This window comes from Xiphias gladius, chromosome 14 (assembly GCF_016859285.1).
Source record: "Xiphias gladius isolate SHS-SW01 ecotype Sanya breed wild chromosome 14, ASM1685928v1, whole genome shotgun sequence".
In the NCBI taxonomy this organism is placed as follows: domain Eukaryota; kingdom Metazoa; phylum Chordata; class Actinopteri; order Istiophoriformes; family Xiphiidae; genus Xiphias; species Xiphias gladius.
The window spans coordinates 19517811-19545760 of NC_053413.1; the positions used below are offsets into that span (position 1 = coordinate 19517811).

Sequence of the window (27950 nt, forward strand, 5' to 3'; positions counted from 1 at the left end):
AAAAACCAGATAGTGTAGTAAAGTAGTAATAAAAAAACAATCAAAAGTGAAAACTATATTGATAATATAGTGAAATAAACAGTAGTTACAGAGAAGCCTGAGGCACCTAGCGTGTTCCAAGGTCCCATGGTAAAACTCAGTATTATCATCCAAAAATGTTCAAATTGCCGGTGGTGTGACTGCCAATATAGGCACATGGGGGCCAGCTGCCTCCATAACAGCAGCTTTGCGTGTGTATATTGGAGTTTGTGCATATGAATTTGAAAAACAAAAATGTGTAGTGGCCTAAATCTGAAGACATATGTATAGCACACACATGGTGTGACTAGTGAGATGACATCATGTTGCATTTTTTTGTTCCAGGATGAGCAGAAAAGCAAAAAGTCAGCAGCCCCCAAGAGGAACGGTTCTCGTGAGAACCACCTGGACCAGGACCCCCCATCGGCCCAGGCTCAGGAGCAGAGGGCTGAGGAGGGCCAAATAGAAGAGGAAGAGCAGCTCCTGAGGACTGAACCAAAGAGACCCCAACACACCCACCACCATCACCATCACCACCACCACCGCCGGATGGAGCACCAAAGCCACACCCAGCACAGCCAAACAACCGGTGGCGTGGAAGTACAGTCGAGTAGGGATTATAGCCAGAGGCTTTCCCACAGGCACCTGCCCAAGGAGAGGGTGGAGGAGGTTGAAGAGGATGAGGAGGGGGTTCGCTATAACCACCGGGGCCATAACCACCACCATCATAACAGCAACCACCATCATCACCACCACCACCATCAGCATCACCGTGGGAACAGCCAGCCACACGTCGAAGAAGACTATGAACAGGAGCACAATGAACGCAACCGGCAGCACAGGCATCACCAGCACATTCCACCACGGACACACCACACAGATCACTATCCTGTACATAATCATCACAACTACCACCACCACGGCAGAGAGAGAGACAGAGACAGAGACAGAGACAGAGACAGAGACAGAGACAGAGAAAGACACAAGGACAGGGAAAGAGACAGAGATAGGGATCGAGGTAGAGATAGAGACAGAGATGCAAGACAGTGGCACAGAGATTCCTATATGCACTCATGACTGTTGTTTCTACTTTGGGTTGGTGCATGGTTTTATGCTGCTCAAGTTATAGTGCACTAATAGACAGGGCCGAGTGTGTCATCTTGGAAGAAAAATTTTCTCCTCATATTGTTTTCCCCCTGCTAAAGGCACACTTTGTCCTTCTTTCTTATTCTTTACTAAAAGGAATTTTAGCACTTGTAGGCTACGTTTTTGTCTGAATTATTTTCATTCAATTCATACGGCTCTCTGTGTATTTTTGCACAAACATTGTTCAAGATTAAACTACATCCGTTCGCTAAAGCAGCATTCTTTTCTAAAGCAGGGCTGCATTTAACAATTATTTTCGTTATCAATTAATCTGTCACTTGTTTTCCTTATTAATTGTGTTTTCAAATAAAATGTCAGGAAATTGTGAAATATTACAATTTCCCTCAGCCCAAAGTGACATCCTCAAATATCTCGTCTCTTATCTAAGAGTCCAAAACCCAAAGATATTCAGTTTAATATCATCCGTGACAAATCAAAACATTATATCCGTATATTGGAGAAGCTAGAACCAACAAATGTTTGGTATTTTTGCTTAAAAAATAACTAAAAGGATTATTTGAATATCAGAACAGTGAATAATTTTTTGTTGATCAATTAATTGACTAATTGTTGCAGCTCTATTCTAAAGTTTTTAATTTTGCATTGGTCATGCAAATATACAGAAGCTGAGATCAGCCATCATTGCAGTACTCTTTTCTTATCTATTATCTCATAAAAATGTTGTTTTGATAAAGACAGGATAATTGTTTTGAGAAAGACAAAAGGTTAGCCACAATCTCCAAAAAACCACTTGTTTACCTAAAATAAAAATATAATAATAATAATAATAATAATAATAAAATAATTATCAGTATGGAGTTGAAGCATTTAGTCGATTGATTGATTACTTGAAAAATAATCACCAATTATTTTAATAATTGATTAATTATTAAAAGCCTGAAACCAGCATTACTTGGTTTCAGTTTCTCAAATGTGAGGATTTTCTGCTTTTTCTAGGTTTTATGTTATTGTAAATTGTGTATCTTTGTTTTGGACTGTTGGTCGCACAAAACAAGCAATCAGAAGACCTTGGCCTCTGAGAAATTGTGTGCTTTTTCATAATTATTGACATTTTATAAACTAAATGATCAATTAATTAATCGAGAAAGTAATCGACAGATAAATCAATATGAAAGTAATCATTAGTTACAGCCAAAAAACAGGTAATCAAGTAATTAAATAATAATCTCGAGATCACAGGATAAAATAAAATCACTGATCAAACATCTGTTCTTGGCTTCTGTACAAGAAATGCATTTTATGATTTCAGTCTCTACAAAGTTACATAAAGGGATGTTTTGTCTAATCCAATGGTCAAATGACTGTGGGGATCATCTTACTTGAGTATTTCAGTGTCCCATCTTAATCTGCCACCATGTATTTAAAATCAGATGTGTATCTTCAGAAGCCAATGGTTTATTTTAAACAGTACTGAAAGTCAAACTATTTTTCTACTTGATTGTAAAGGGAAGTCATACTTTGCTTCCTACTTTTTAAAAGGGTGATCAAGCATATGTATTGACTTGCATTTGCTCTGTCTGGAAGCATGAATAATCTTATGGTGACACCGACCAGTGGTATATGCCGGATACTCTATGCATCTTCTTGTGATAAAATATATTGCTTGAATACAATCTCTATGCATTTGTACATACTTCATAATTGCCTTGTTAGGTAAATGTAGGAAGAACCAGAGAGCCTGTTGCACTGTCTGGTAGAACTTGACCTACTGTGTATGATTGCTTTGAGTTGACGAGTTCCTTTCAGTATTATTTGATTTGGTTATTTTTGTTTTGTACAGCATTCAGCAGTTAATTTTGACAAATATGCATTCTATTGTTGAAGATCATTAAAATGTAAACAAAGAACGAATTAAGTGACATTTTATTTGGAGATGCCAGCACCTGCCTCACTTATTACAATATAGACCACTGACTTTATCCTTAGCATGAAAGTGCTTTCAAAATGAAATCATAATACAGCTACATAGTTTTTGCAAAGAGACGAAAAGAATTTCCTGGGTGGTTGAGGGTATTAGCAACCAAGGCATATACACATTCTTTAATTTAAAAAAAATCAAAAATAGGTTGATTCCTTGCTTAATCTTAGTCTGACATTACAGTATACAAAGCTTTACACTCTGTAGCAAACATAAATACACACAGCATTATCCTAATAGGTAGAGTAGTCGTAACTCGAGTAGTTGGAAGTCACCGTGCCCCGCCAAGAAATAGTCCCGTACATAACCCTCTGTAAAGCTGCAACGTCTTATTTGTATACACTTTGGTTTTTGGACAGGTCGACCAAACAAGATAAAATGTGTTGATTAGTGAGCTTTGGTGGTGTGGTTGCATAGATTTTGAACAGAACCACGCTAGCTGTTTCCCCGTTTCCAGGGGAGCCTAATGGACAGATATGAAGGTGTTATCAAATCATCTGTTCTAACTCTCCACCATAGAGTAAGTAAGAATATTATCCAAAATGTTGATGTATTACTTTAATCAATATTTTTACCTGAACATTACAGAAGTTTCAAGTTACAAAAAGTGTAGTCATGTTGTTATGCTATTTTGTTCAATCCATTCCAATCCGATCTAATCCATGCTTGGAGATTCAAAGCCATCAGCTTGACACAGACCTGTGACTACTCATTTTGCAGGCTTTATCATCCCATTCATTTCCATTTCCATTTTCCTGACAAAAGTAAGTAAGTGGACCAACTGCATGTGTTGCCAAACACAGCTTCATTCGTACAAGAGGGATGTAGGCTCGGTACCCAAATCAACGTATATCAAGTCAAAGAAAAAGTCCATAGAAAAAGTCCAATCTATACAAATTTAATCAAAGATACTTCATATACAATACACAGTGTATATTTAACATATGTACAATGAATTAACCTCTAATGTAGCTGCCAACTATGGAGGCCCGTAAGGACAAAGAACATACAAGAGTAACAGCACAAACATTATGGGAAATATGCTCCAAATGGAACAAATACCAAAAACAGATACAAATAGGGAAAACACACTGAACAAGAATTACTACCCCAGAAGAGGTCTGGGACTATGGATTAACAGCACAGTTACAGATACTCTTTTTTTATCCCAGAAAAAGTGTGTTTATGGATCTATTTGACAGTGAGTGTAGTAAAAAAAAACAACAACACGCTATCCAATCTGTAATGTAGATTAAAAAATAAAGCAAAATTTAGTAAGGAGCACACTGCCTCTGTTCATTGTATTTTATATTTTTTATATTTATTTTTATTGAAATATGGTATTATAACTGTACATATAAGAACCCCACAGAGGCAGCGCTGTTGTTAAACTGTCCAGTAAAGCATATGTATTTATCATGTATTCAGCTTTACCTTCAGACAAACTGGCAGCAACAAGTATTATATTTCAACCTTTTACTCTGAGACCAAATTTTTATCTTGCAAAAGGCATTTGACAGCAAAGCCAGCGGTAAAGTAACCCATCATCTACAATCTCTACTTCTTTCCTCCCACTATCCAAAATAACTATTACTGCGATTTTAACGACAATATTGAATAATTTTCTCGCCGCTTCTTACAGCGTTGTCACAGCCACGTCCCGAAACAGCGCCCCCTGGGATTTAACGGCTGGTAAATGTCATCCAGCCTGTGTGGACAAAAGTGGCATTGCATGTTTACCGCCGTCCACCGATGGAGGGAAACGCAGGTGAAGTTGGCATCCTTTGATTAAAAACACTAACGCTACGGAACAAACAGATAGCGATAAACGAGGTCATACCCCTGCGAAAACGTCGACTGGAGACGTCTGTGGGAAAGAAACTCTGAATTGAACTGTCAAACGCCGGCCTCACAACAAACAGTAGAAAGTTAACAATTCATGTAACGTTAAATGAGACAACCGGGAGAGTTAACGTAAGCTTAGCTCTCTTCTAACATCATCTGTTGATAAAGATGGACACAGGGGATTCGTCGAAAAACCATTTTGTCGAAATCACCGACACGGCAACAAATGCACTGGGACATTGTATGACATGGTTAGTTCATCCAAATCAACGAGAGGAGGATTGACTTCGACCTCAAATAATGTGAGTCAGATCCAACTCATGTCTGTCGCTGTATCTGTGCGCCTGTGATCGCTGGTTACTTTTCTAAATGTGTTTCCGTGGCTATGTGTGAGTAGCTGTGTTCTTGTTGATGTGGTGGATGTATTATATTGTTATGTGCTGTGCAGCCTGGACGCAGAAACCGTTGTGTTACAGCTACTGAAAACAGAGCAGAACCTATAGGGTTTATTTGGGATTTATTATTATTATTAATATTATTTTGAATTTAGTGGCTGCTCAGTCACCCGTTGACTGTGTGTGGTCTGAGGGTGCGTTTGTTGCTTGTTAGAATAACTTCCTTCTTGTTTTTGTCTTTAAGCTATGCTGTGAGTAAATGGCTTTAACTGATGACTAGCAAACTGTAGGGTAGGCTCTCTTTGATTTAGCAAACATGTACAGTACTGTGAAAAAGTTTTAGGCACTAAAAGTCATGTGAGGATACTTCCAAAAGTAATGATTAGTTTTTACTTTTCAGTTAACTTCCTACAAAGTGCAATAAACAGAAAAAAAACCTTAATCAAATAAGTATAACTTACCATTTACAGTTTGACCCTCCATTGCCTTTAAAACAGCACCAATTCTCCTATTGCACACAGTTTTTCAAGGCGCTCACTCAGCAGGTAGATTGTTCCAAGCCTCTTGGAGAACTCGCCAGGGTTATTCTGTGGACTGAGGCTGTCTCAGTGTCTTCTGTCTCTTCACGTAACCCCACACTGACTCCACGATGTTGAGATCAGGGCTCAGTGGGGGCCAGGCCATCTGTTGCAGGACTCCTTGTACTTGTTGTTGCCGAAGATAGTTCTTTGTGACTCTGGCTGTATGTTTGGGGTCATTGTAATGCTGCAGAATCAGTTTGGGACCGATCAGATGCCTCCATGATGGTATCGTGTGATAAACAGATAAGAATCTAAACATCTAAAGTGCCTGAAACTTTTTTCACAGTACTGTAGGTAATAGTGTATAGGCTATGATACGTGGATCGATGCTTTTTGAATGGATGTAATTGTCTGTGATTTGTTTTTGGTCTAACTTGCATAACCTGTATCAAAGTATAGTTTGGCAATACTGTATTGTACATACTTTTTGTATGCTGAAAAGCTACATTAGAAACATGTTAAACTAATGGATTTTAAAATGTATTTTGCCATTGAAGAAACACTCACCCCTGCTTCTTATAGTGAATTTGCAGATACATTCTAACATCAGTCTCATCATTTATCATTATTAGGGAAGGAGTTTGCTGCCTATTTAACAATATCCAACAGTAGACAAGCATTAAATAAGCTGAGACTTGACTGTTTCCTGTTTGCTCACATGCTGTTTGTAAAGCTTCTTGCTAGATATTCATTGATTCATTCTTTTGCGGCTAAAATTTACTCTCCAATTAGAGGAACTTCCAGCAATCCCAATTGTAATCCATAACTAAAAAGGCCACAGGAAGTTTATGAGAACAGCTGGTGAGGGTGTTGAGGGGTCCAGTAAGTAAATTGACATTAATTACAATTCAAATCAAATGAAACACAAAATATTTATGCACATGTCTAATTTCCCACAGTCTTAAGTTAGTGAATGAAAGATGTACACTATCTTAAAGATGAACATTATATAATATGTTTGTTGGTTTGAAAAAAAAAAAAAGCAGACAGACAAAGTTAGTCACAAACTGGTGAAGTGTATTTAGCATGATAAAAAGTTAGATACTTTTGTTTTTCTAAACAGAGCTAAAAGAGGAGTGAAAATTAGCCAGAAACATAACGCCAAACAAATACTAAAAAACATGCTCAATAACAATTTTAGATGGTGATAATACTGTCAGTGTTTTTTTTCCCCAGCTTGTTCTGCTTCCCCCAAGTGCACAAAAGATCAGTTGTTAGTTTTGAATTCATAGCCACATCTCTCTAACACAAGCTTTCATCAAGAGGTAAACTGAATACATTTTCTAATCTTGACCTCACATAAACAGTTCACTTTATAGCAGCCTCTAGGTCGATTTAGATGTCTCCCTCTAACAATGTGTGTCCTCATCCTGTCTTTACAGGTTTTTTTTTTTTGTTTTTTTTTGTTCTAAGTAAACATTGCTTGTCATTTTTAAAATCTGATTTGAATTAAACCACTGAATTAAATTGTTCAAATCACCATTCACTGCTTATTTCGGTTGAAAAACCTTGACGAATAGCAGTAACCACAACCATCACATAAATGTAAAGGATATAAAAGTACAATATTTTTTTTCTTATAAGTGGTGGACACAAAATGCAGAAATACAGAAAATGCTAATAAAAAACATTGATTGTTTTAAGCAAAGCTATGCACCCCAGTAAAGCAATAAACCCACTGAGCTTTTCTTTTTAAAAGTTTAAGGAAAAGTTGAATAAAAGATTTAATGATGTCCATGGTTTGTTGTTTACAACATCTACAACACAGTGAGCAATATGTAGTAGATGCAAAACTCCACCTCACATTCCGAGCAGATAAGGTACAGTAAAATAAGGTATGGATTGAAATGACGCCATGTACAGTTAGGTCCATAAGTATTTGGACAGTGACACAATTTTCATAATTGTGCCTCTGTATGACACCACAATGGATTTGAAATGAAATTTGCATTTGAAATTACAAAAATTGTGTCACTGTGCAAATACTTATGTACTTAATTGTACATTCAATATCATGTACATCAGTAAATTCTTAGTAGCCATAAAATATACAATTAAACATAATTTCAGATGATCACAAATAGACATTTCTCTGTGATTTCATACATCCTACAGCTTAAACTGTTTGTTCATTAAGGCCTATTATTGGCAACTGCATTGAAACTTCTTTCTTTTCAAAACAGAAAACAAAGTTATTTGTCCTACGATTGAGAATGCCAGGAACGCTCTGCTGGTATTTACATTACACAGTTACAACAGGACCAGGGTTTTCTTCCTCTGCATTTGCTACCAGTTTATTTGTGTCCACCAGATCAGGTGGGGACTGCTCATTGTTGAAGAAGAGTGGGTTGTCAAATGTAGTTAACTTTTCAGGGATAGGTAGGCGACGGCCAGGCTTGAAGAGAAAGAAGACGATGACTATCCCTATGGCAATTGCAGTAATGACCACCACAACTGCCAAAATTATGTGGCCACGGGTTTGAGGATCCACCGTAGGTTTTACTGTACAGATTCAACACATAGATGATGTTCAGCCAAACAAACTAAATTATAATTATGAGTCAAGTAAAAAATGATTAGGTGTTGAACTTACCAGTTGCCTGTAGCACTTCTCGTAACACTAGAAAGTAGAAAAAGAGGATCAAATAAACTTTCAAAAGGACTAAAGGTACTTTTCTGTATCATTGACCGCATATTTTAAACATCTCAAAATCAATTTATGAATATATTTTTGATTCATTTGTTAGTTTCAACATTACATGTGTTACATATTCCTGTTATTGTAAAAAACATAACTTTAATTCAAACGTATTATTCGATCCAATAAGTGTGATGATCTCACCTTTGGGTGTTTTGCAAATATATCCTCTGTCATGCCACCGGCTGCCTGTCCTCCATCTCCCATCTGACACTCTAAACGATCCATAATTGTTGTCATCAGGTTGATCCATATCCCAGTTACTGTAGTCCATGACTGTTTTATCCAACCACCGCCATAAGCCTGGGGGCAAGGAAAAATTCAGTATTTTTTTTATCTCTGTAAAGTTTGTTGTTGTATCCGATTAAATGTTTCTTTTTTCTTCAATTTGATACTAAACATAATTTCTTTCAGTGCGAAAAGAAACAAGATTTCGCAACACTGAATTTTTCTAAATGTGCTTGTATAACATATAAGGTAACATTTCCTACATTATTTTTACTGTGAAAAGTAAAAACAATTTATGAAAATGACCCATTGAAACGATAGATCTGAAAAAGTTGAAGGGCACTTTGTAAACTGTAACCTCAGAGAGCAACATTAGCATTTGTTGATGTGTTCAATCTTCAGTCTCCTGCTTTTAATCTTAATCAAACTGAGGGAAATGCATTACTCTTAAAATGCTTAATGCTCTACAGTGTTCCCCTCCAGGTTTGTCAGAGCTTCTGTTAAAACAACTGCCTGCTGCAGCAGGAAATTAGGTTGGTGTTGGGGCCATGAAAATCAAAAGAAGCTGAAGGATGCTAAAACACTGTGTGAAGCTGTGGACAACTATAAGAGCTGGGTGGTGAGTCTTCAAGGGTATAAGATAAGATATTTATTGGATCAGATAAAAATATTTTTTCTCCATTTGTTGTTGACCAAACGTACCATAGTTTCTATGCCTCAGTTCTATCTTTCAGTTCTCTTTTCAGCTCAAATAAAAATTAAGCTACAGTAATTTTGTAACCTCTTTGTTTCAGCGCTTCTGTTTTACAAAGATTATTTTCCTTCTTTATGTTCAGCAAAGTGTAGCTTAATTTTTCTCCACTGAGAATGTGACTGTACCTTTGTGAGTTTTAAACAAGCCAATCCAGAAAGAGGAGTGGCTGTCTGCGTATTTTTTCACATTGTTTAGAATAAATTGTTGCTCATCGGGGTCTTCAATGCTGGCAAGAGTTCCACCTTCACAAACAAGCAAGCAAACAAACAAAAACAAAAAAAACAGTAGGTCATTCGTTAGAGCTAAACACAGCTGAATGATTAAGAATATTTATTAGATCATACATAGAAAATCCTTACCATGTCTTACACAGTTAGCAGATGCATCTGGCCACTCACATCTATCTGTGAGAAAGATGTAACAGTGACCCTTAAATGGTAGCCAGGTGTAACCCTGGCTTGTGTATCTGCTTGTGTCTGGGTCATCAGGGCAAAATCCTGGGAAAGCAGTTGACTCTGTTGGTGGTACATCTGTGAATGATAGAAACAGTGATTACACTGAAGTTATCTAATTACAGTACATGCTTTCAAATCCAATGCACTGAGGTAAGCACCTATTTGACAGTATTGTAGAGAAAGAAAACTGTCACATTTAACACAAAATACAATGGTGACAGCCTACAGTCAGTGTATTTCATGTAACTTATTGTGTTAATATTAAAACGATGTTCCAATTGTTTGACATGATCCCTACCTGTCGACTTCATACAAATACTGGACTTGTTTTGATTGCAGTCAGCGGTCTTCCATTTTCCATCCACATTCACATATACACAATGTCGTTCCATGCTTGGTTCCCTTCTATCCCAGTTGGATATGGTCATATGCCAGCCATCAACATATCTGAAATATCCTCTAGTCTGGAAAGCAAAGATTGATTAAAAATGCATTCAACATCATTAATTCAAAATATAGGGAGATTGTGTTTTCATGAAAATCTGTAATCTTTGGGACTTTTACAGTGAATGGTAAACTTTTTAAAAATTTGACTATTCTCTTTCTTATTCTTACAATTACCTAGCCTTTAAAACTGCTGAAAAGTTTGTTCAATGTTTGCTTTTGTAAAATTTGGCTCTTGTGGATCTATAATCTATATATATATCTATATATATCTATCTATAAATCTATATCTATATCTATATCTATCTATATATATATAGATAGATATAGATAGATAGATATAGATATATATACCCCTGAGGAATGTGTATATATGTGTGTGTGTGTGTGTGTGTGTGTGTGTGTGTGTGTGTGTGTGTGTGTGTGTGTGTGTGTGTGTGTGTGTGTATGTATATATGTATGTGTGTGTGTGTGTGTGTGTGTATATGTGTGTGTGTGTGTGTGTGTGTGTGTATATGTGTGTGTGTATGTATATGTGTGTGTGTATGTATATGTGTGTGTGTGTGTATGTGTGTGTGTGTGTATGTATATGTGTGTGTGTGTGTATGTATGTGTGTGTGTATGTATATGTGTGTGTGTGTGTGTGTATATACACATAAGCAAGGTAATGTTGCTCTCTTGGACTTTAATGCTAGATGTCATGGAAAAAAGCACAAACATTTAGCTTCATAAAAGTAATCAATAATATAATTTGACAATTTGTTTTTTATATCTATATAAAATGTGAAATAACTATATTTCAACAATTACAGAATACAATTTTTAAAGTAAAAATCTTCATTAAAAAACAAGTCATCATTGCTAGTTATCAACATTTTTGATTGAACATTTATGGTAGTCAACAAATGTCAAGTTACAAGCAGAGGTTAGTTATGTTATTTTGTTATGTGCCGTTTGAGATGCTTTGTGCTCTGTACCTGTTTTTTGTTTAGTCCAATCCACAGACCAGCGTTAAGATTCAGAGCCATTAGTTCGACATAGACCTGTGACCACTCATTTCTCAGGCTAGCCAGGTTAGCACCATCACTTTGACAGTGCTTCAGGGCTGCATCCCAGTTCATTGGCTGTGTAACAACCTTGATAGAGTCATTAATGATTTTGACATATTGAGTAGTAACTGTTGGTTCAGGGGAGTCCGGGAGAGATGGGTCTATGAAGGATGAGAATATACACAAATTTAGTTTTTCCATTTATCTTACGGTCAGGAGCTGTGTTGTATAAATGCTTAAGTGACTATTCTTTTCCATTTTCCTGAGAAAAATATTATTAACTCACCCACCTAAGTTAAAAAAAAAAAAAAACAGTTTTAATAGGCCCATGTTTGAAATACATTGTAACACATCTAAATTTTTTATTGTTGAAATCACAACTGATCACCGGGAAATACTAATTACAATACAATACGGTAACACAACAGATCATCAGTTGCTTTAATACAGTTAGTGGTTTTAAAGGTAGAATTATAATGTAGTCGAAACTCCACTTAGGCTTGTGTAAAAATCAGACCCTTTTCAAAAAAACATGAATTTAATCGTTTAGTAGTCCCAAATAAATGCATTAAATGTCACTCTGTGCGCCCAAACATGTGGAATGGAGTAGATCTAGCCAAGTAATTGCAAAGTGGGTCCTTAATTTCCAGAATTGACCTCATTATCATTATTTCATCATCACTATTGTATTTTCATCGCCGACAATTATTTGTTCTAAAATACACCAGCTGTTGTTTGCTTAGTCATGCACATGCCATACACCATGCCCCTGCTACTGTAGTGCAGTTGCCCATATTGCATGTGTTTTGTCAATCAGGGAAAATGAAGAATATCTGGTAAAAGTAAATTCTGCAATTAGAGTTGCAATGGTTAGGCGATTAATCAAGCAACAGAAAAGTAATCACCAACTATTTTGATAATACAATAAAGAATTTAGGATTTTGGAGTGTTTAGTCAGACAAAGTGACATTTCTCAAGGAGCAGGGCCACTTTGTGACAATACTGGATTAACAACGTTTGCATCAAATTACCTTGGAAATTCCGATGTAATGTAAACATTGAAAACAATTAATGAAACAAATGGAAATTATTGTACCTCTCCTTGTCTAATGAAATCACGCTAGGCTACAAGAAATGCATTTAAGAGCTTACCAAGATTCCGAAGACAGACATATCCATTGGTGGCATTGCAGGACATTTTTGACCATTTTCCATTACCAGTATCGGCACTCATCGCAGCACACTCTTTCTCCTTAAGCACAGAGAGAGACGATAGAAAGGTAAAGAGCAAATTACTGTAAGAATCAGATTAATTTTGGAGCAGTCATGGTACATGTCCCATAAAAATTTAAAAAAGAAAAAATATGATCATTAGTTGACCAAGACACCAGTGATCTTTGGTTAAGCTGTGGCAGCCCTAATGGTACTGCATAATATAAATCCCCATCTACTGACAAAGACTAGCTTTCCATGTTAACTTGAACTAACCCAGTGAGACAGCAGGGTACCCAATAATTTCTATATAGTATACTGTACCTCTAAAAGGTTGTTTCTGTAAATTCTTTATTTATTTTATTTTATTTTGACATATTGATATAAATATCTTCACATGATAACAAATAACATTAATAACTGGATTATCTAAAATAAGTATAATAATAAAGAAATAAATGAATGAACATATTGACATAAAAGGGCAATAATAAGCTATGATACTGTTTTTTTTTGTTTTGTTTATTTTTAACTAATAGTCACCTATTACACTTCCACAGTTATTATCAGCTTTTACAGTGCTTACAGTTTTATGATAATTATGGTTGTCTGGTTGTCACAAAAGCTCCAAGTCATGAGAAATTTAGTCATATTACATATTACAGTTTAATGAAAGCATTACCTCATAAAAAATGTCAGAATATGAGTTCATCTGCAACGAAAAATCAGGACGTCAGAAATTGTTATGAATACACAAGCAGAAAATATATCACAAACAATATAGGGGCATATAATTCATCAGAATTCTAGATAAAGGTTAGGTATGCCGTAAGCAAAAGCCCAGCCTAGCATAAAAGTATTTTTGCTCCAGTCAAGACAAAAAAGTGGTATTACACAATAAATTGATCAAAATAGGCTTACCTCATAATGGGAATATGAATAGTAATGCCTCTGCAATGGAAAACCAGTGTGTCAGAAATATTTAGCAGTTCACCAAAATTGTATGATAAACAATACAGATGCATATATATACAGTTGTTTCTGCCCTAAGTTGAAAGTTATACTTTTAAACATGTTACCCAAAGAGGGTCCTGTAAAAATCTCACTGAATGGCGGAGAAACAAAGACTCACATTTTCAAATTTTTTGCACTACTAAAAATGTTTTATTAGTGTAGAAAAACTTTTTTTTAGTAGTGCAGCACATAACTCATGTACTCAACATTTTAATACAAAAATGACATTGTACACTTACCCCCATGGACCCCCAGTTGGTATATCGCATTGGTCGCCCATCTGTCCAGTGAAACCGATAACCTTTTTGATTATGCAAACCAATCCACAGGTTTGTAGTAGGTGCCATGGCCATTTCAGCTGACAAAAACACTAAAAATGAAACACAAATGTATAACACAACTTTTTGCCAAACATTCTCAAATTGTATTGTGAGCATATACCAAGACTATTTAAATAAAAATGTGAGTGTGAAGTGTGAAGTGTATTGTTTATCTTTGGTTTAGTTATTTCCACATATGCAGGAGCACAACATACTCTACTTGTACATTGTATGGTTATCTAGATGTTAGCTGTGTTGAAGTACAACATTAACTAGAAGGAAGAAGATAATGTGAGGCTATGCAGAGCTTGATCATCAACTTTTGATAACCTTTGCAGTTTGAAGGGGTTTTTTTTTGTGTCAGGGCCACACCACTTTCAAATGGACATAAAATAACTCACTTGAGCATCTCAAACCTTTTTACACTGAGAACAAAAGTTTTAACTGCTCACCTAGCAAAGAAAGTTTGCTAGGTTCTGGAAAGATAATAATCATACTGTATGTAAATATGAACTTCTGCACACTGGAATCTCTGCGTTCTTCCATTATAAGTTTGCGCTCTGAGCTCCATTTTATTGTAAAAAGCTTTTGGTTTTGCTGGGTAGTCCCTGAATGCCCAATGCAGACAATAAATAAGCGTACAATAAAGGATAATATTGATGAACCCAGCAAAAATGCTTGGTTAATAAAAACAAGTTCACATTTTTACCACCTTTCAATAATGAGGCTCATTGTCTCTGGCTGACACCCACCAGAAATGTATAGTTTTATGAAATATGCATGATATACATTTCGCTGGAATATAAAAACGTTTTCTGGAAAAAAAATCATAAAACGAACCTTGCGCATTTCTGTAAAGAATTGAGGCTAGATTTCCTCCCATTTCTTGGCAATGTGTCCTCGCTCCTTCCCATGTCTTATTCTGGTTAGTAATGATGTTGTAACACTGTAGGTGAACAATCAACAGCTTTGTGTGATATTTCAAGTGAGCAGTATCTTATTTTTTTAATCCATGAATAGATCAATAAATCAATAAATAGATCAAAGGCAGTGCTTTCAGATTAAAGGCCCATTTCAATACAGGTACTGAGAATTAAGTCAGTATTAGTTGTATTCCCATCCCCTCAAACAACTATAACAGAGCATAAAAGTGACCTCTGACCTTTGAGTTAAATTTTTTCCAGTTTTGTGGACAGCCACCTCTTGGAGGAGCTGTTGTAGGTACAGTGGCATTGGCCGGTGGTGAGCTACTGCGTTTACAAATGGACTGGAACTCGTACCCACAATTATAATCATGCCAGAACCCTGAAGGCAAATCCAGAATATTAAATAAATATTTCAGCAAAAACAATATACATTTTTACATCTAATCACAGATAGATTCTTTATTGAATTCGTCATATGAAAGTATGCCAGAGAAAGATTATTAATTTTGTGTTACTCACCCATAGAGTTGGTCATGACAGCACAATTCTCATCATTGTTCAGGAAATTAGGTTGACTTTCATCCCACCTTTCAAACACCACTGGAGAACCATCCATCCACCTATTTGGAACACAAGAAAATCAATTGAAATTTTAAAAGACACATTCATTGTACACTTACTTTCATTTCCATCTTGTTTTTTAATGTTATTCATGGTTACACGACATAATAGTTTGACAAAATGATTCTGCTCTTGAATCCAGGCAAGTAGAAGTCAACCAGATTCTGTTCAAAGAAATAATTGAGCTGTTTCATAATTAAAACTGCACAAATTAGTATTTTTTATATTAATTTTTATAAAAGAGTATGTGTAGTGTGAGAGAGGTTGTAATGGTGAACCCACAATAAGTATTACCCAAATCTGAAGTCACCCTCAGCTCTACAGAGCCTTTAGTTTATTATGGATCACTTTGTTGGTTTTCTGGCTCGCAGGCTCAGCCCTTATCAACCTCCTTACCAGCTGTGGCCGGCAGCTGTTTTAGTTTTAAAAAGTTCTGATAAACTGACTTTATGCTTAATACCAAGCTAAAGAGACCAATATTTCCATGAGGAACTGGTGAGGACCAAGAGCTAAAGGCAGAGTGAATATTTGACTTAAATTTGTTACGTGGCCGGACTACTGTGAATGCCAAAACTATTACTGAGTTAATGAGAGATAATAATAATAGAGTGTTTGGGTGTGATGCACAAAAGAATCTGACATGAAAACACCAAGATAAATTGTGGCCTAATGTCTATGCATCTGATGCTAGAGCGAACACATTTACAATGTTTACAACAGACATAAAAATCTGACTGACAATCTGGTTCCGGTTTCAACATCATTCATCTGGCCACATCAGCAATATCTCACATTATACTTTTGTACTTTATATTTAATCCATTATTCAGTCGGGTAAGTCAGGCCCAGTCCCAGAACATGCATGTAGCGTATGCTTCCTGAATACCAGGACATATCGGGAGGGCCGGTAAAGAGACTGACGGGGCCGGTATCAACTATGGAATTTTTTGATGGTCCACAGGCCGACCGATACAGCTGCCGACCAGGATTTGTCCTGGTATACCTGATGGTCAGTCCGACTATAAAGGGTTTTGTTGTACCTGGGAGATGCATGCATTTAGTAGTCCTGCAGTTGGAGTGCATAACAATAGGTAATAAAAATCTATCTAACTTAATGTTAGCTAGTTAAATCAACCGTTCACCCTTCTCTTTTTTTTTTTTCTTCTTTCTCTCTCTCACACCTCAGCTGGGTGTTGTGAAGTGTCTACACATCCTGTATTCGTCATTTTGAATGAAAAGTTCTCTGCAGAGTCGTGTAATTGCAACTTTATGACATTGCTGTAAAAAGGTGTATATATTGGAAATACTGTAATTCATACTCACCCGAATGTTCGATCAAGATCTACATTCAGGCCTATCCAGTAAGACCCATGATTTCTGGATATCTACACACACAGATAGAGGCATATGGTAAAATTACAGGACTTAAATTTCCGTACTTCCGTATGTTCTGTGCTTAAATGCCATGGTTAATGATTAATGTCAGAGATGTAGTATAAATGTCAATGCTTACCCGTTTCCATAAAAAGACACTTTCAGCTTCACTGTTGATAGTTACCAAGTCACTATGCCTCATTTGGCAGTAGTGACGAGCGTCTTCCATGGCCATTGACATTCCGTTAAAGTAATACTGATCTCCATTCCATTCTAGCCATCCATCTGATGTCTTATTGTAGTCTGAAAAACATGTTAGAAATATGAAATATATCACTAGTATATGTGTGGGTTCAGGTTTCCCATTGCTTTTAACCCATGCTTGCACAATGGCTTTTCATCAGGTGCCACCAAACTAAGATGGTGATCATGGTAAACATTATACCTGCTTAACATCAGCATGTTAGTGTTGTTATCAGGGGTGTGTTAGCATTCTAACGTTAGCATTTAACTTAAGTAAATCCTTATGGAGGCGCAGTCTTGTTGTATGAAGTCTGATGTTTTAATGTAAAGGTATGTAGCTAGTGCTGCACAATAAATATTAAACGAGGATCAACCCACAGCTGCAGTGTTTTTGGGGTCCGAGAACAGCTGGCCAACATAGGAAAGGCTGCTGTTACTTCTCTTTGCAGCTGACCTGGTTTAATTTTTTGTGGGGCTACACATTTTCAGTTGGTGAGCCATATTTAAATGAATGTGATCACAGAACGGAAAATGTAAATGTAAGTGATGTCATGAGAACTGATACTTCAGTACCAAGTCTTTGCCAAATTTGGACTTGTTTTTCTACAGTACCTTAGGTACCAAAGGTATTGTAGATGTCACAGGTACTGGAGATGTGATTCTTCGGGGACCGACAAGAGCAGTATAATAACCCTACAAGTGTTCTAGTCTGACGTCAAACATAAAACGAAGAAAAAGAAGGAAGGCAGACACAATAACAATAACAACAACACATGAATTGTGGCAGGAAGTGCTGGTGCAGCAACCGGTCTGCTGCAACTTCAGGAAAAAACATGCCGTCATGTGCGGAGATATTTTGTGCAAGTTAAAGGCAACCAAAAGCCAGTATGCAAGCAGTGTCACGGAGCATTTCAAACAAAAGGAAACACCTGAAATGTATCTAATCAGCTCGAAGACAGGCATCCAGATATGTACACAGAATTCAGGGTGAGTGAGTTTCAGTTGCTAACTTTATATTAACAACATATTGTCAAAATGTTCATATCCTGAAATGTCACCATTTTTGATATTTTCCACTTTTTGCCATGACATCGATGTCAATGGTAATGGTACCAACTTCCAAATTTCTTTTATTATAACATCTCTAATTTAAACCATGCAATAGAAAGCAAGGGTTGGCTTAAGAGTGTATTTCCAATGTATTCTGTGTGGCTGTGTAGGGAAATTGCCAACTTACCAGGAGTGACAGGGTCTGGGGGTGGCTTTGGAGTCACGCCTGTGAGGAGAGAAGATAATTACTCTCAAAACACTGAATAGAGATAGTTTTGGGAAGTCAAGCTTGCTCAATTAACCTTGAGCAAATGTTACAATAGAGTTAAATGCTATTAGAATCCTTGATAACCACAGAGAGAAAGAAATGGATTCAGCTGTTCAGTCATTTTACCTGCACGGATCTGGCACAGCCATCCATGGTACGTCTCACAGTGCACATCGTTCCAAGACCCACTCCTGCCCCGCCTATGCAATTTGAATTCAGTACAAGATTCCACATTATTTTTATTGTTTGGTTCATCCTCCTCCCAGTGTTGGAAATGCAGCTACAACAAAAACAAACAACAAAAGAGACAGGGATTTAGAATTTCATTGATTGTCTATTTTGTCTATTTAATTGAGTCTAAATGACTATTCAAGTAGAAAACTATTAACTTACTGGGGATCCATCGCTCCATACATAATGGGTGACTGGGTCAGGGGCACTAAGTCCAATCCAGACTGTTTCATAGCTATAATGTACAAACATATATTGAGGTTTTAAGCATAAAACCTGTTTGTAAATGTTTTAACAGCAAACTTTTGCCTACCATGATATTTAGCTGTTGAAGTGATGTCCCAGTGCTCTGCCAGACACCGGCCAACCTTTCCCACCTGGTACAACCAGTTTTTAATTTTTTAAATTTTGTAATCTGTATACTGTACCGATCTGGTAGATTAATTAGCTCTTCAGCGCTGTGGATGCTGAGCAGATCTCCTCCAATGGCCCTGCAGTAATCTCTGGCCTCATACCAGGTCTTCAAGTTATGAGATGATTCTGAAAACAACTTGAATGCAAGTCAAAGAGGTTAAACGTCTCTTCACATCAAGCTATGATACATATTTTAAAGGGACAAACAGTGTTTTATTGTTTATTTACATTATTTGTATATGTAGCTGTTGGAGTAGTTTCCTTGTTTTGTTTTGTTTTGTAACTAACAGCCCAAGTGTATACACATTTCTATGTATCAGAACCATGCTACTTAAAATGTGTAATTTAGATGTTATACCATAGATGTCAACTTTAGAGTGGAAAGTCTTTTTAGAATTTGGTTAGTTGCATACTTTTATGTAGCAACAACTGATCTAGCTGAAACTGTTATATTTTACTTAATTCAAGAGTTCATATTAAAGGTGTTCTATAAACACTATATTTCAAGTGTTTCTATAACACCCATTAATATGAACTCATCAAGCTAACAGAAAGGAGAAGTTCAATCACACAAGTAAGGTCAGAAGACCAGAAATAAAATCACTTAGATGGAAATTTGTTTTGACCAAACCAAAAATTTTATCTATTGTATAAAGATACACTTGAAAAATCTGAATTTATCCTTTAAACTGAGGTTGATTATTTTTTTTCTTTTTTTCTTTTTTCTTCTCCATTCTCTAAAGGCTGTACCTTTACACAGTATTTCCTTGATTCCACTTGTCTCCAGTCGTCTGCACATGTCAGAGAGTTATGAGTGGGTGGGGCAGGGGTTAAAACAGCCCCTTCTGCTAGGTGCTTGCAAATGTATTTCTCCTTATTGGCACAGGGCAACACATCCCAGAGGCCAGCGAAAATCCCAGTTTTCATGGCAACACAGCCCTGTTGGTGACCTTGCAATTTGGAGGGAGAAATTGTGAAATGTCAGTTGTGAAACCACTTTCTGCCACATTTTACAGACAGATTTTAAAATTTCTCCATACCTGGCATTTCAGCGTTCCAGTGAGTAAACCTCACTGAGTCTGTGTTGGTCCACACAAATTCATCAATGTTTTTCTGGTTTGAGAGCCCTAGCCAGAAGTATTTTTCTGACCTCATCCCCACCAAGCTGACAAGGAATGCATTGTCCACTCTGGAAATATTACAAGAGTAGGATCATAGTCATACAATCAAAATCTTACGTGACTTTTTTGTTTTGTTAAAATTCTGTTTTTAAAGGTCCCATATCGTGAAAATGGGTTTTGATTGTGTTTTGTGTTTTTTATAAACTCAGTTGTAAAATAAAAGCTGTGAAAATGTGGAGTCCCTTACTACTACCATTCCAAGTGTTTTAGCTGAAGTAGGCAGGCTAATGGCTAACAGGAAACTAGCGGAGTGAGTGGGCGAGCGAGAGTGAGGGAGTGGCGGAGGGGCTACTGTCAGGGCAGACAGAGATGTGCTGATTGTCGCAGAGCTGGGTGAGCAGTATAAACTGTAAATTTAGCTGTACATGTATGTTATGATCCAAATTTTGCAATAAAAATAAATATACAGTCCTCCGAGCAAAGCAGATTTCCTGAATTTTGCGATGATTAATTTTGCTGATAGTATTACTATTCGTGTCAGTACAATCACCCTATCCCAACCTGACCACCAATTCTGATCCCAGGCTGCCTTGTGAGTTGATCTGTGCTTAGCCAGTCAGTGTTTGCTGGTGAATAGTGGGTGGGTACTTCCGCCTAGCAGCAAAATCTGACTGTAAGTGGCTAGAAGAGAAGGACGCCCTTAGAAAAGTGGGAGGATTTCAAATCAGTACAATTTTTTTTTTTTTTTTGGTTAACACCATTACAGAAGTGTTTAATATACACACATAAATGGATGATGACTAAAAGTGTTAAAATATGGGACCTTTAAAACCCAATTGTATTCTTAATTGGAGCATGCTTAGAGCATTTGGAATAAAAATGAATGTTCTTACCCATTTGAAACATCAGCTAAATAAGAATCTGAACTTTTGCAGCCATCTTTAGCTTCATCAAACGTTTTGGTCTCTGTCCCTATAAAGTAGCAGTATGAGCCATGTCTCCTCCACCCCTGGATTGTTGGGGAAAAAAAAAAAGAAGAAATGATCGTGTGATTTTTGATAATTTACTGCGATTTTTAAAGGAGTAAAACATTTTAGAACGTTTTTCCATAGTAGTGTATGTTGGATATGGCAGGATTGCTTGATAATAATAGTGACTGAGTGTGACATCTAATGGGCTGAAAGCCCAATAACTTTTCAAATCTATGCTGTATCAGAAAAAAAAAAATGTGATCACTCTAATCACAGACAGAAATATTAAACCTAAATGCAGTGTAATAAAATCAAACATTTTATTTAACGCTGCATTAATGTTTATTTTTGGACCACGTGGGGGAACTCTACAACGAAAACACACACCCCTAACATTATTATTATTGTAATTATTGTTATTATTTTATTATTGTTGTTGTTATTATTAAAGCTGTGTTTCTGTCCACCTGTAAATGTAAGTGTAATATCAATCAATGTGCAGCTGTTTGTTTTGGTCCCAGTAAGAAAAATATCTGGCTCTTAAGCTGCTAGGTACACCTCTTTTTCAACCTTGGGAGGTCGGGTACGGCTTATGCTTTTCTGGACTGCAAACTGCTGCTTGCTGTTCCTGGAGACAACCAGAACACAGAGCTCAAAAAAAAATAAAAAATAAAAATCTTATGGTGATGGCTGATTTGGGAGTGGTGCCTGGATGTTCAGGTACTCCTGAACTACTAAACTTGGGGAAATTATTTTATGAAGAGATGAATGATTTTTTTTTTTTTTTTTTTTTTTTTTTTTTAAAAATAGGAAAGGATTAGTAAACTTAACTCACAGTTTTGCACCCTACGTCCTGCTCCACTTCATCGCCAGTGGGTTTTGAAGCAGTCATCTTCATGCAAATGTAACCATGTTTCTCCTCACATACATGGTCAGCCCAGTTCCCATTCTACAACAAATTACCATCAAATATTTATTTATGTGAAGTCTGGATGTACTGAAAGGTACTACAGTCAATGTACTTGTATGTCACATGTCAAACCAAAATTCCACAGTCTTAAAACTTTATAAATGTAATATCATACTGTAAAACCAGACATATACAGTGCAAAATATATATTAAACTTAACACGTACAATTAAATAAACTATGATACGTAGCTGCACAATTTGCCTTTTTTCTGCCTGATAAATCAAGTAAGTATTGGTTTATTGGACATATTAAAGAGCATTATTTAATGTCACTTTCCCTCACGGTGTGTATGTTCTTGCATGTACATTGGGATAGTATGTGCACCATACCCACACAACACTCCTTACCTCTCCTCTGATGAGAACACAGTCCTTTATATCAGTGGACACAGCAGGTTTCCCAAACTCCCAGCTAGTGAAGCTGACAGTAGAGTGGTCACTCCAGTCAAACAGCCCCTCTGTCTTCCTGTCATTTAGTCCAATCCAAAGCTCATCAGTGGATGCTGCATACAGGAACAAATAAAAAGGTCTTTCTATAAACTTTTTTCCAATAACTTAATGTTCCTACTTAATAAACGAAATCTGCATATTGTTTTTATTTGTTTCTATTCATAGTCTGTCCTGTGGACATCTCAAATTAGCTTCCTTGAAGGTAATTTTTTGTCTTTTATTTTATTGTCTTCACGTACCATATCCAATTTGAGAGATGACAAAGCTTTGGTCCTCCACATTGCGGATGCTGACTAGGTCCCCACCTTCACTACGGCACTCTCTCTGAGCATCTGACCATGTTTTCTGAGTACGATTAAGGTGGAAGCAGTGGCCATTGTAGGGAATCCAAGGGCTTGAACAAAACCCTGTCTCGGGAGCTGATCATGAAAAAGAAGAAAGAAATATAAGGAGTGAGTGACAGTTATACAATGTAGCTCTGCATCAAGTAGAGGATGTCTAGAATAAAATAGATATTTTTCTTTACCTTGTGTAGGATTTTCATCAACTCCTTTACTATAGCAGATGTAGCCCAGTGTCTTGCTGCAAGGTGAACTCTGCCAGGCATACTGTACAGCAGGATCAAAAATTGCACAGTTGTATCCTGGATTAGGAAGTGGATGTCCTAAAACAAGATAATGGTTACACTTGGCGTGTTGGTTATACAGACAGCCATATACCGGTTCAGAGTTTTCCCTACCAGAGCAAGGCTTAGGCACTGTGCTTAAATGTTTTGGCAGAACGCCTTAGGCCAAATGAACGTAAACAGGCATTTAGGGCGATCTATCAGAATGAGTGTAAAAACCACGATGAGAGTTCTATGCACCGACAAATCATAAATGGAGAGTTGGCTTGATCTCAAATGGAAAGGTAAGCTGGCAACAGGAATGACCTGCTAATTAACAATCAGCGTTTGGAGGAACGTTTGTGTAATTTGTGTGTGACTGATAAGATTGGCGATAAGAATCTAACAGATTATGGGATATTTCTCTTTACTTTCAAGTTAGGAAGGTCGTTACAACCATTCACTCAGGTAAGAAAGTTGCAAGCCATCAATAATGTAAGCCCCCAATAAAGAATAAATAAAGTATAAACTTTTTTTGTTAGGGAGTAATTCTCGTGGATGTTAACAACAGCGATAGCAAATAGAAGATACAACTAATGGAGCCTATTTTAAAATTAAAGTAATTGCTACCCTAGCTAACTTACATAGATATTCAATAACTGAATTAAGTTCCGTTAGCCAGGGAAGCTAGTTAGTTGATGTTACATTAAAATACCTCAACTGAACTACCATTAGTATCTAACGTGGCTTGGCAGCTAAACAAGGTTGGCTGTGTTCACACATAAAGTATTATTCTCATGAAAACCGCTTATCAAAGCAGGGTAGTTTTACTGGTGACTGAAATAAGCACAAACACCAACTATAAACTCTTAGGATCTGTCCAGTTTTACTCGATAAATCAATATGGCTGATACAGTTTAACTCTCGTGTTACATATTTCACTGTGCTCTTGTTCGAACATAAGTTTCTCCACTGCTGCTTTCTCCAATTTTGACGTTGCTCTGAACCTGATAGTTCTCGCTGCTCCTCTTGTGATTTCGTCAGCTGTCAGAAAACTGCTTGACGAAGGGTGTTTTTCCTGAGAAGTTGAACTACTTTCACCAGTGAATAATTACATATGTGTTTAAACATGTTTATTCTTACTATGTGTACATGTTAAGGTAATCCACATATACTGTATTTCATTAAGTCTCAAACATATTATGGTCAAATGAATAGACTTTTGGCTATAAGTACAATAAGTGTTGCCAGCTTTAACAAAAACGCTGAGGATAAAGGTCGAAAACAACATGAAAAAACTTAAAAGGACTTAAAATTTTGAATCCCCCACCACCACCCCAGAACCCAGACAACAAATTAGCCCTCTGAAAACCTTGGGAAAACCCTGCAGTTCTCATATTTGTCTCAGTCTTGTAGTCCCACACACAACCACAAATTGTTGTTTTTACACATCATTTTTATGGACTAAACAAACAAGATATACCGTGTAAATTTGTGAGCTTGGTATTCGGATATTCGGTTTTGAAAACACACCCATTTTCACAACTTAAAACTCACCCAACCTAATGGAGACTTCTAGGTCTAACTGATTTAACGTTTACTGAAGTTAACTCGGAGGTTGCTCCAAACTAATTGACACCATATCAAAGAAGTCGTCGGTGTTGCTGCAGATTGTTAAAACGGATGAACAAAAAGTCAAGGCATCCAAACAGCTATAAAATTTAACATTCCATACATTGAATTTACAAAGTTTGTTCAGTCAGTGAATACATTAAATACAACCTGAAAAAATTATACTGTAAAAATATTTCAAAATCACTTGTAAAATATTTTGAGAAAAATGGATTTAAAAAAAAAAATTGAAAGATATCTTGGATTATAACTATGCTGACCTCCTTAGGAAAGTTGAAAGACTCATACCTTAAGACTTATAGTCTTAAGTTATGAGAATGTAGAGAAAACTCCTGAGACTTGGTACTGCTATAACAGATACAATTTTCCTGGTATAGATATTAGCATAAGGTACAAAAAGGTTAGTTTTAGCTCAACTTAATGCAGTGAGGAAAAAACTCAACAAGAAAAGTTAAGTTTGTTTAGTAGCCACAGGTTTCACCACACAGGATTCTATTTTGTTTAATCAAGAGGTTTTACTAGACAGCTTCCAGCTGTTTGAGCTTTCTGGTAGAGATCGAGTGTTCGTAAGTTTTAAAATATTATCATTTTAATTTAATTTATTTATTTTTATTAATACAAAGTATTGAAGTGGAAGAAAACCTACCTGAGTCCCATTTCATATAACGATAAGGCCTCCCATTGGGCCATTTCCAGCCATGTTCTGGATCCAGAATCAGCCCAGTCCAAATTTTATTGCCCCCTGCCCCTAGTAGTACTGTTGGGGGCATGGGAAACAAAAATGACAAAATAGTCCTTCCCTGTGTCATCAGTTTTTGGTAAAGCAAAAAGTTCCTGATTGTTTAAACAACAGTATCCAAACACATATTCAGATTTATCAATTCAAGTAGTGCCTTTAAGAATGTATCAAATTGATCTTTTTAATGAGTGCCATTATAATGAAAATCCAGTAATTGAAAAATTAAATTGTATTATACAAATAGCACAAAATGCATTGGTACATAATTATTGTGTATTCCCAAATTCATGCTCCCTTTATCGGTATATCCAGTATAGAGTCATTACCACCTTACCTATGACATAAGCCTGCTCGTGAGGATCGGTGATACTGAGCAGTGAGGCGCCTTGCTGTTTGCAGCTGACTTCAGCCTGGGGCCAAGTCAGAGCTGACTGCGTGTTGAGCTGGTAATATGCTCCTGTTGTTGGGTGTTTATGCCAGGTTTCTTTGGCTGTTAAATGAATATTTAAAATATGGTTATGTTAATGTTTTCTACAAATAGTAATTTTTCTCCCTGTAACCTAAAGTTGTGCAATTTTGTCTCCATTAAATGTTGGGGGGTTTACTTAACTGTAAACTAGTGGTACGGTCTAAATCAAATTATGCTTGTAGGTGCTCTGAAAAATAATTACAGCTCCCGAAAGCTGTAATTAAACTTTACTCACTTAAACTTCTTTAAGTTTTCACAGACAGTACTCACAAGTAGTTGGGCAGAAGCCCCAGCGTTCATTTTGATATTTTGTTTCAACTGCACACCAAGGACGCCTTTCTGGGGAGTGAAACGTAGTGCAGTCTGAGTACCACTGGTTGCTGTACATAAAGGGAAACATGCAGAGCATTCCAGCTGCATTTCCACCGATGGCATAAAGTTCTAACAGGGAATAAGAAGAAAACAACATATTACAAACCACTTCAAAACATATCTTTACCACAATTCAAATAGATATTTATAAAACAGTTATTACTATGCGGCATATGCAGTACTAAGTAAATATGAATGCATGAGTAGCTAGTAACCAGTTTATAAAGATAAGCTAAATATTATCTGATACATCATCATACTTGAAAATTCTATGACAATGGTCATTGTTCTAGTGTGGTGAGTACATGTCCTTCAAAAGAACAGTTTTATACAGTTCTGTACCTCTGTATGTTCTTGTGCAAGCCCCGCTGGAAGTCCCTGAAATTGTGAGGTGGTTATTGGGTCCGATTGTTTTGGAAAGAACTGCTGCGCTATCTGAATTGAGCTCAATGTAAAGCTCCTGGCCTTTGAGAGCGAGCACTGTTTCATTCTTGCATTCCCACTTTTGGAGTTCATTGTTTTCGTCACATTCGTAGAGGCTTATTTCACTTCCCACACTTTTCCCCTGGACTCCAAGGCACTTATTCCTCTGTTTAACCAGAAGTCGGTCACCAGTTGTCCAGCGTATGCTACTGCAGTAGTTATTTGTTTTAACCAAACAAAAACCAGTGGCCTTGGAAGTTAGTTGAAATGGTGAATCTGAAGAGAAAAATTGGTAAAAACACATATTTTTGACTGTTTATTGCAGAAGAATTCAGAAAATCATTCAAACATCTGTTTGCACCGTCTGTCCTTGTCGTGTCTAAATTGATTTTATATTATATGGACAGTAGTACTGACAGTTATTCACAGTATAAACTGAAATTTAATTAACAAACAAAGTTCTTACGACCATCTTGTCTCTGCAAAATATAAGTGCAAAAAGTAAAACAGCCTTCATCTCAATATTAAACTGTAAATAATGTACAAGAATTCATTTGGGTAACATAGGTGACACAAGGTACACTACACGCTGACATATGGTAAAGAACAATCAAATATACAGAGTAGAGTGCACATTTGCTCAATCTCATAAAAAGCAGAAAATTAAAAGTTGGAACACTGTACCATCTGAGGCCAAACATTGGAGCGTTTGGATGAGTAGCACACAAGCTTTAAAAGTTATCCTCATTGTTAGCATTCCTCTGAAATGTCTTACAGCAGAAGACTTTATTCATGCATTTCTCACAGAAGGTTTAAGAGCTATGTGAATGATTGTCGAACGTCAAACTTAATAGTACTGACATGTCCCGTCTTGTTTTTTTTCTTTCATTTTACATAAGATGAACAAGGAGGGGCAAATTATTTTTTACAGGAACCCAAATGCTGACATTTGCACACTTAGCTGTTTCATTGT

At 36.6% G+C, this 27950-nt stretch overlaps 2 protein-coding genes across 3 annotated transcripts in view; one reads left to right on the forward strand and one right to left on the reverse strand.

Annotated features, from left to right (window-relative positions):
• Window positions 1-1985, forward strand: part of cacnb2b (calcium channel, voltage-dependent, beta 2b) — a 28102-nt gene extending 26117 nt beyond the window's left edge. The window contains exon 13 of one of the 2 annotated variants that reach the window (XM_040142673.1): window positions 364-1985. In XM_040142673.1, the coding sequence (XP_039998607.1) occupies window positions 364-1095 (732 nt within the window). In that variant the 3' untranslated portion in view covers window positions 1096-1985. The remainder of the gene's footprint in view (window positions 1-363) is intronic. The other variant, XM_040142674.1, reaches the window with a different exon arrangement.
• Window positions 1986-6894: 4909 nt separating this feature from the next.
• LOC120798463 (macrophage mannose receptor 1-like) lies at window positions 6895-27758 on the reverse strand. The gene is made up of 32 exons (XM_040142710.1): window positions 27662-27758; window positions 26897-27253; window positions 26453-26623; window positions 26048-26203; window positions 25621-25731; window positions 23265-23402; window positions 22978-23157; window positions 22637-22791; window positions 22153-22266; window positions 21240-21355; window positions 20266-20414; window positions 19976-20175; window positions 19240-19361; window positions 18974-19046; window positions 18707-18860; window positions 18500-18538; window positions 17159-17322; window positions 16969-17030; window positions 15544-15644; window positions 15261-15403; window positions 14939-15044; window positions 14018-14148; window positions 13686-13715; window positions 13447-13476; window positions 12705-12804; window positions 11481-11713; window positions 10358-10523; window positions 9964-10134; window positions 9730-9846; window positions 8767-8925; window positions 8518-8544; window positions 6895-8426 (listed from the first exon to the last, which is right to left on the reverse strand). The coding sequence occupies exons 1-32, from the start codon at window positions 27732-27734 to the stop codon at window positions 8167-8169; spliced, it is 4308 nt and encodes a 1435-aa protein (XP_039998644.1). The 5' UTR covers window positions 27735-27758; the 3' UTR covers window positions 6895-8166.
• Between the last annotated feature and the right edge of the window lie 192 nt (window positions 27759-27950).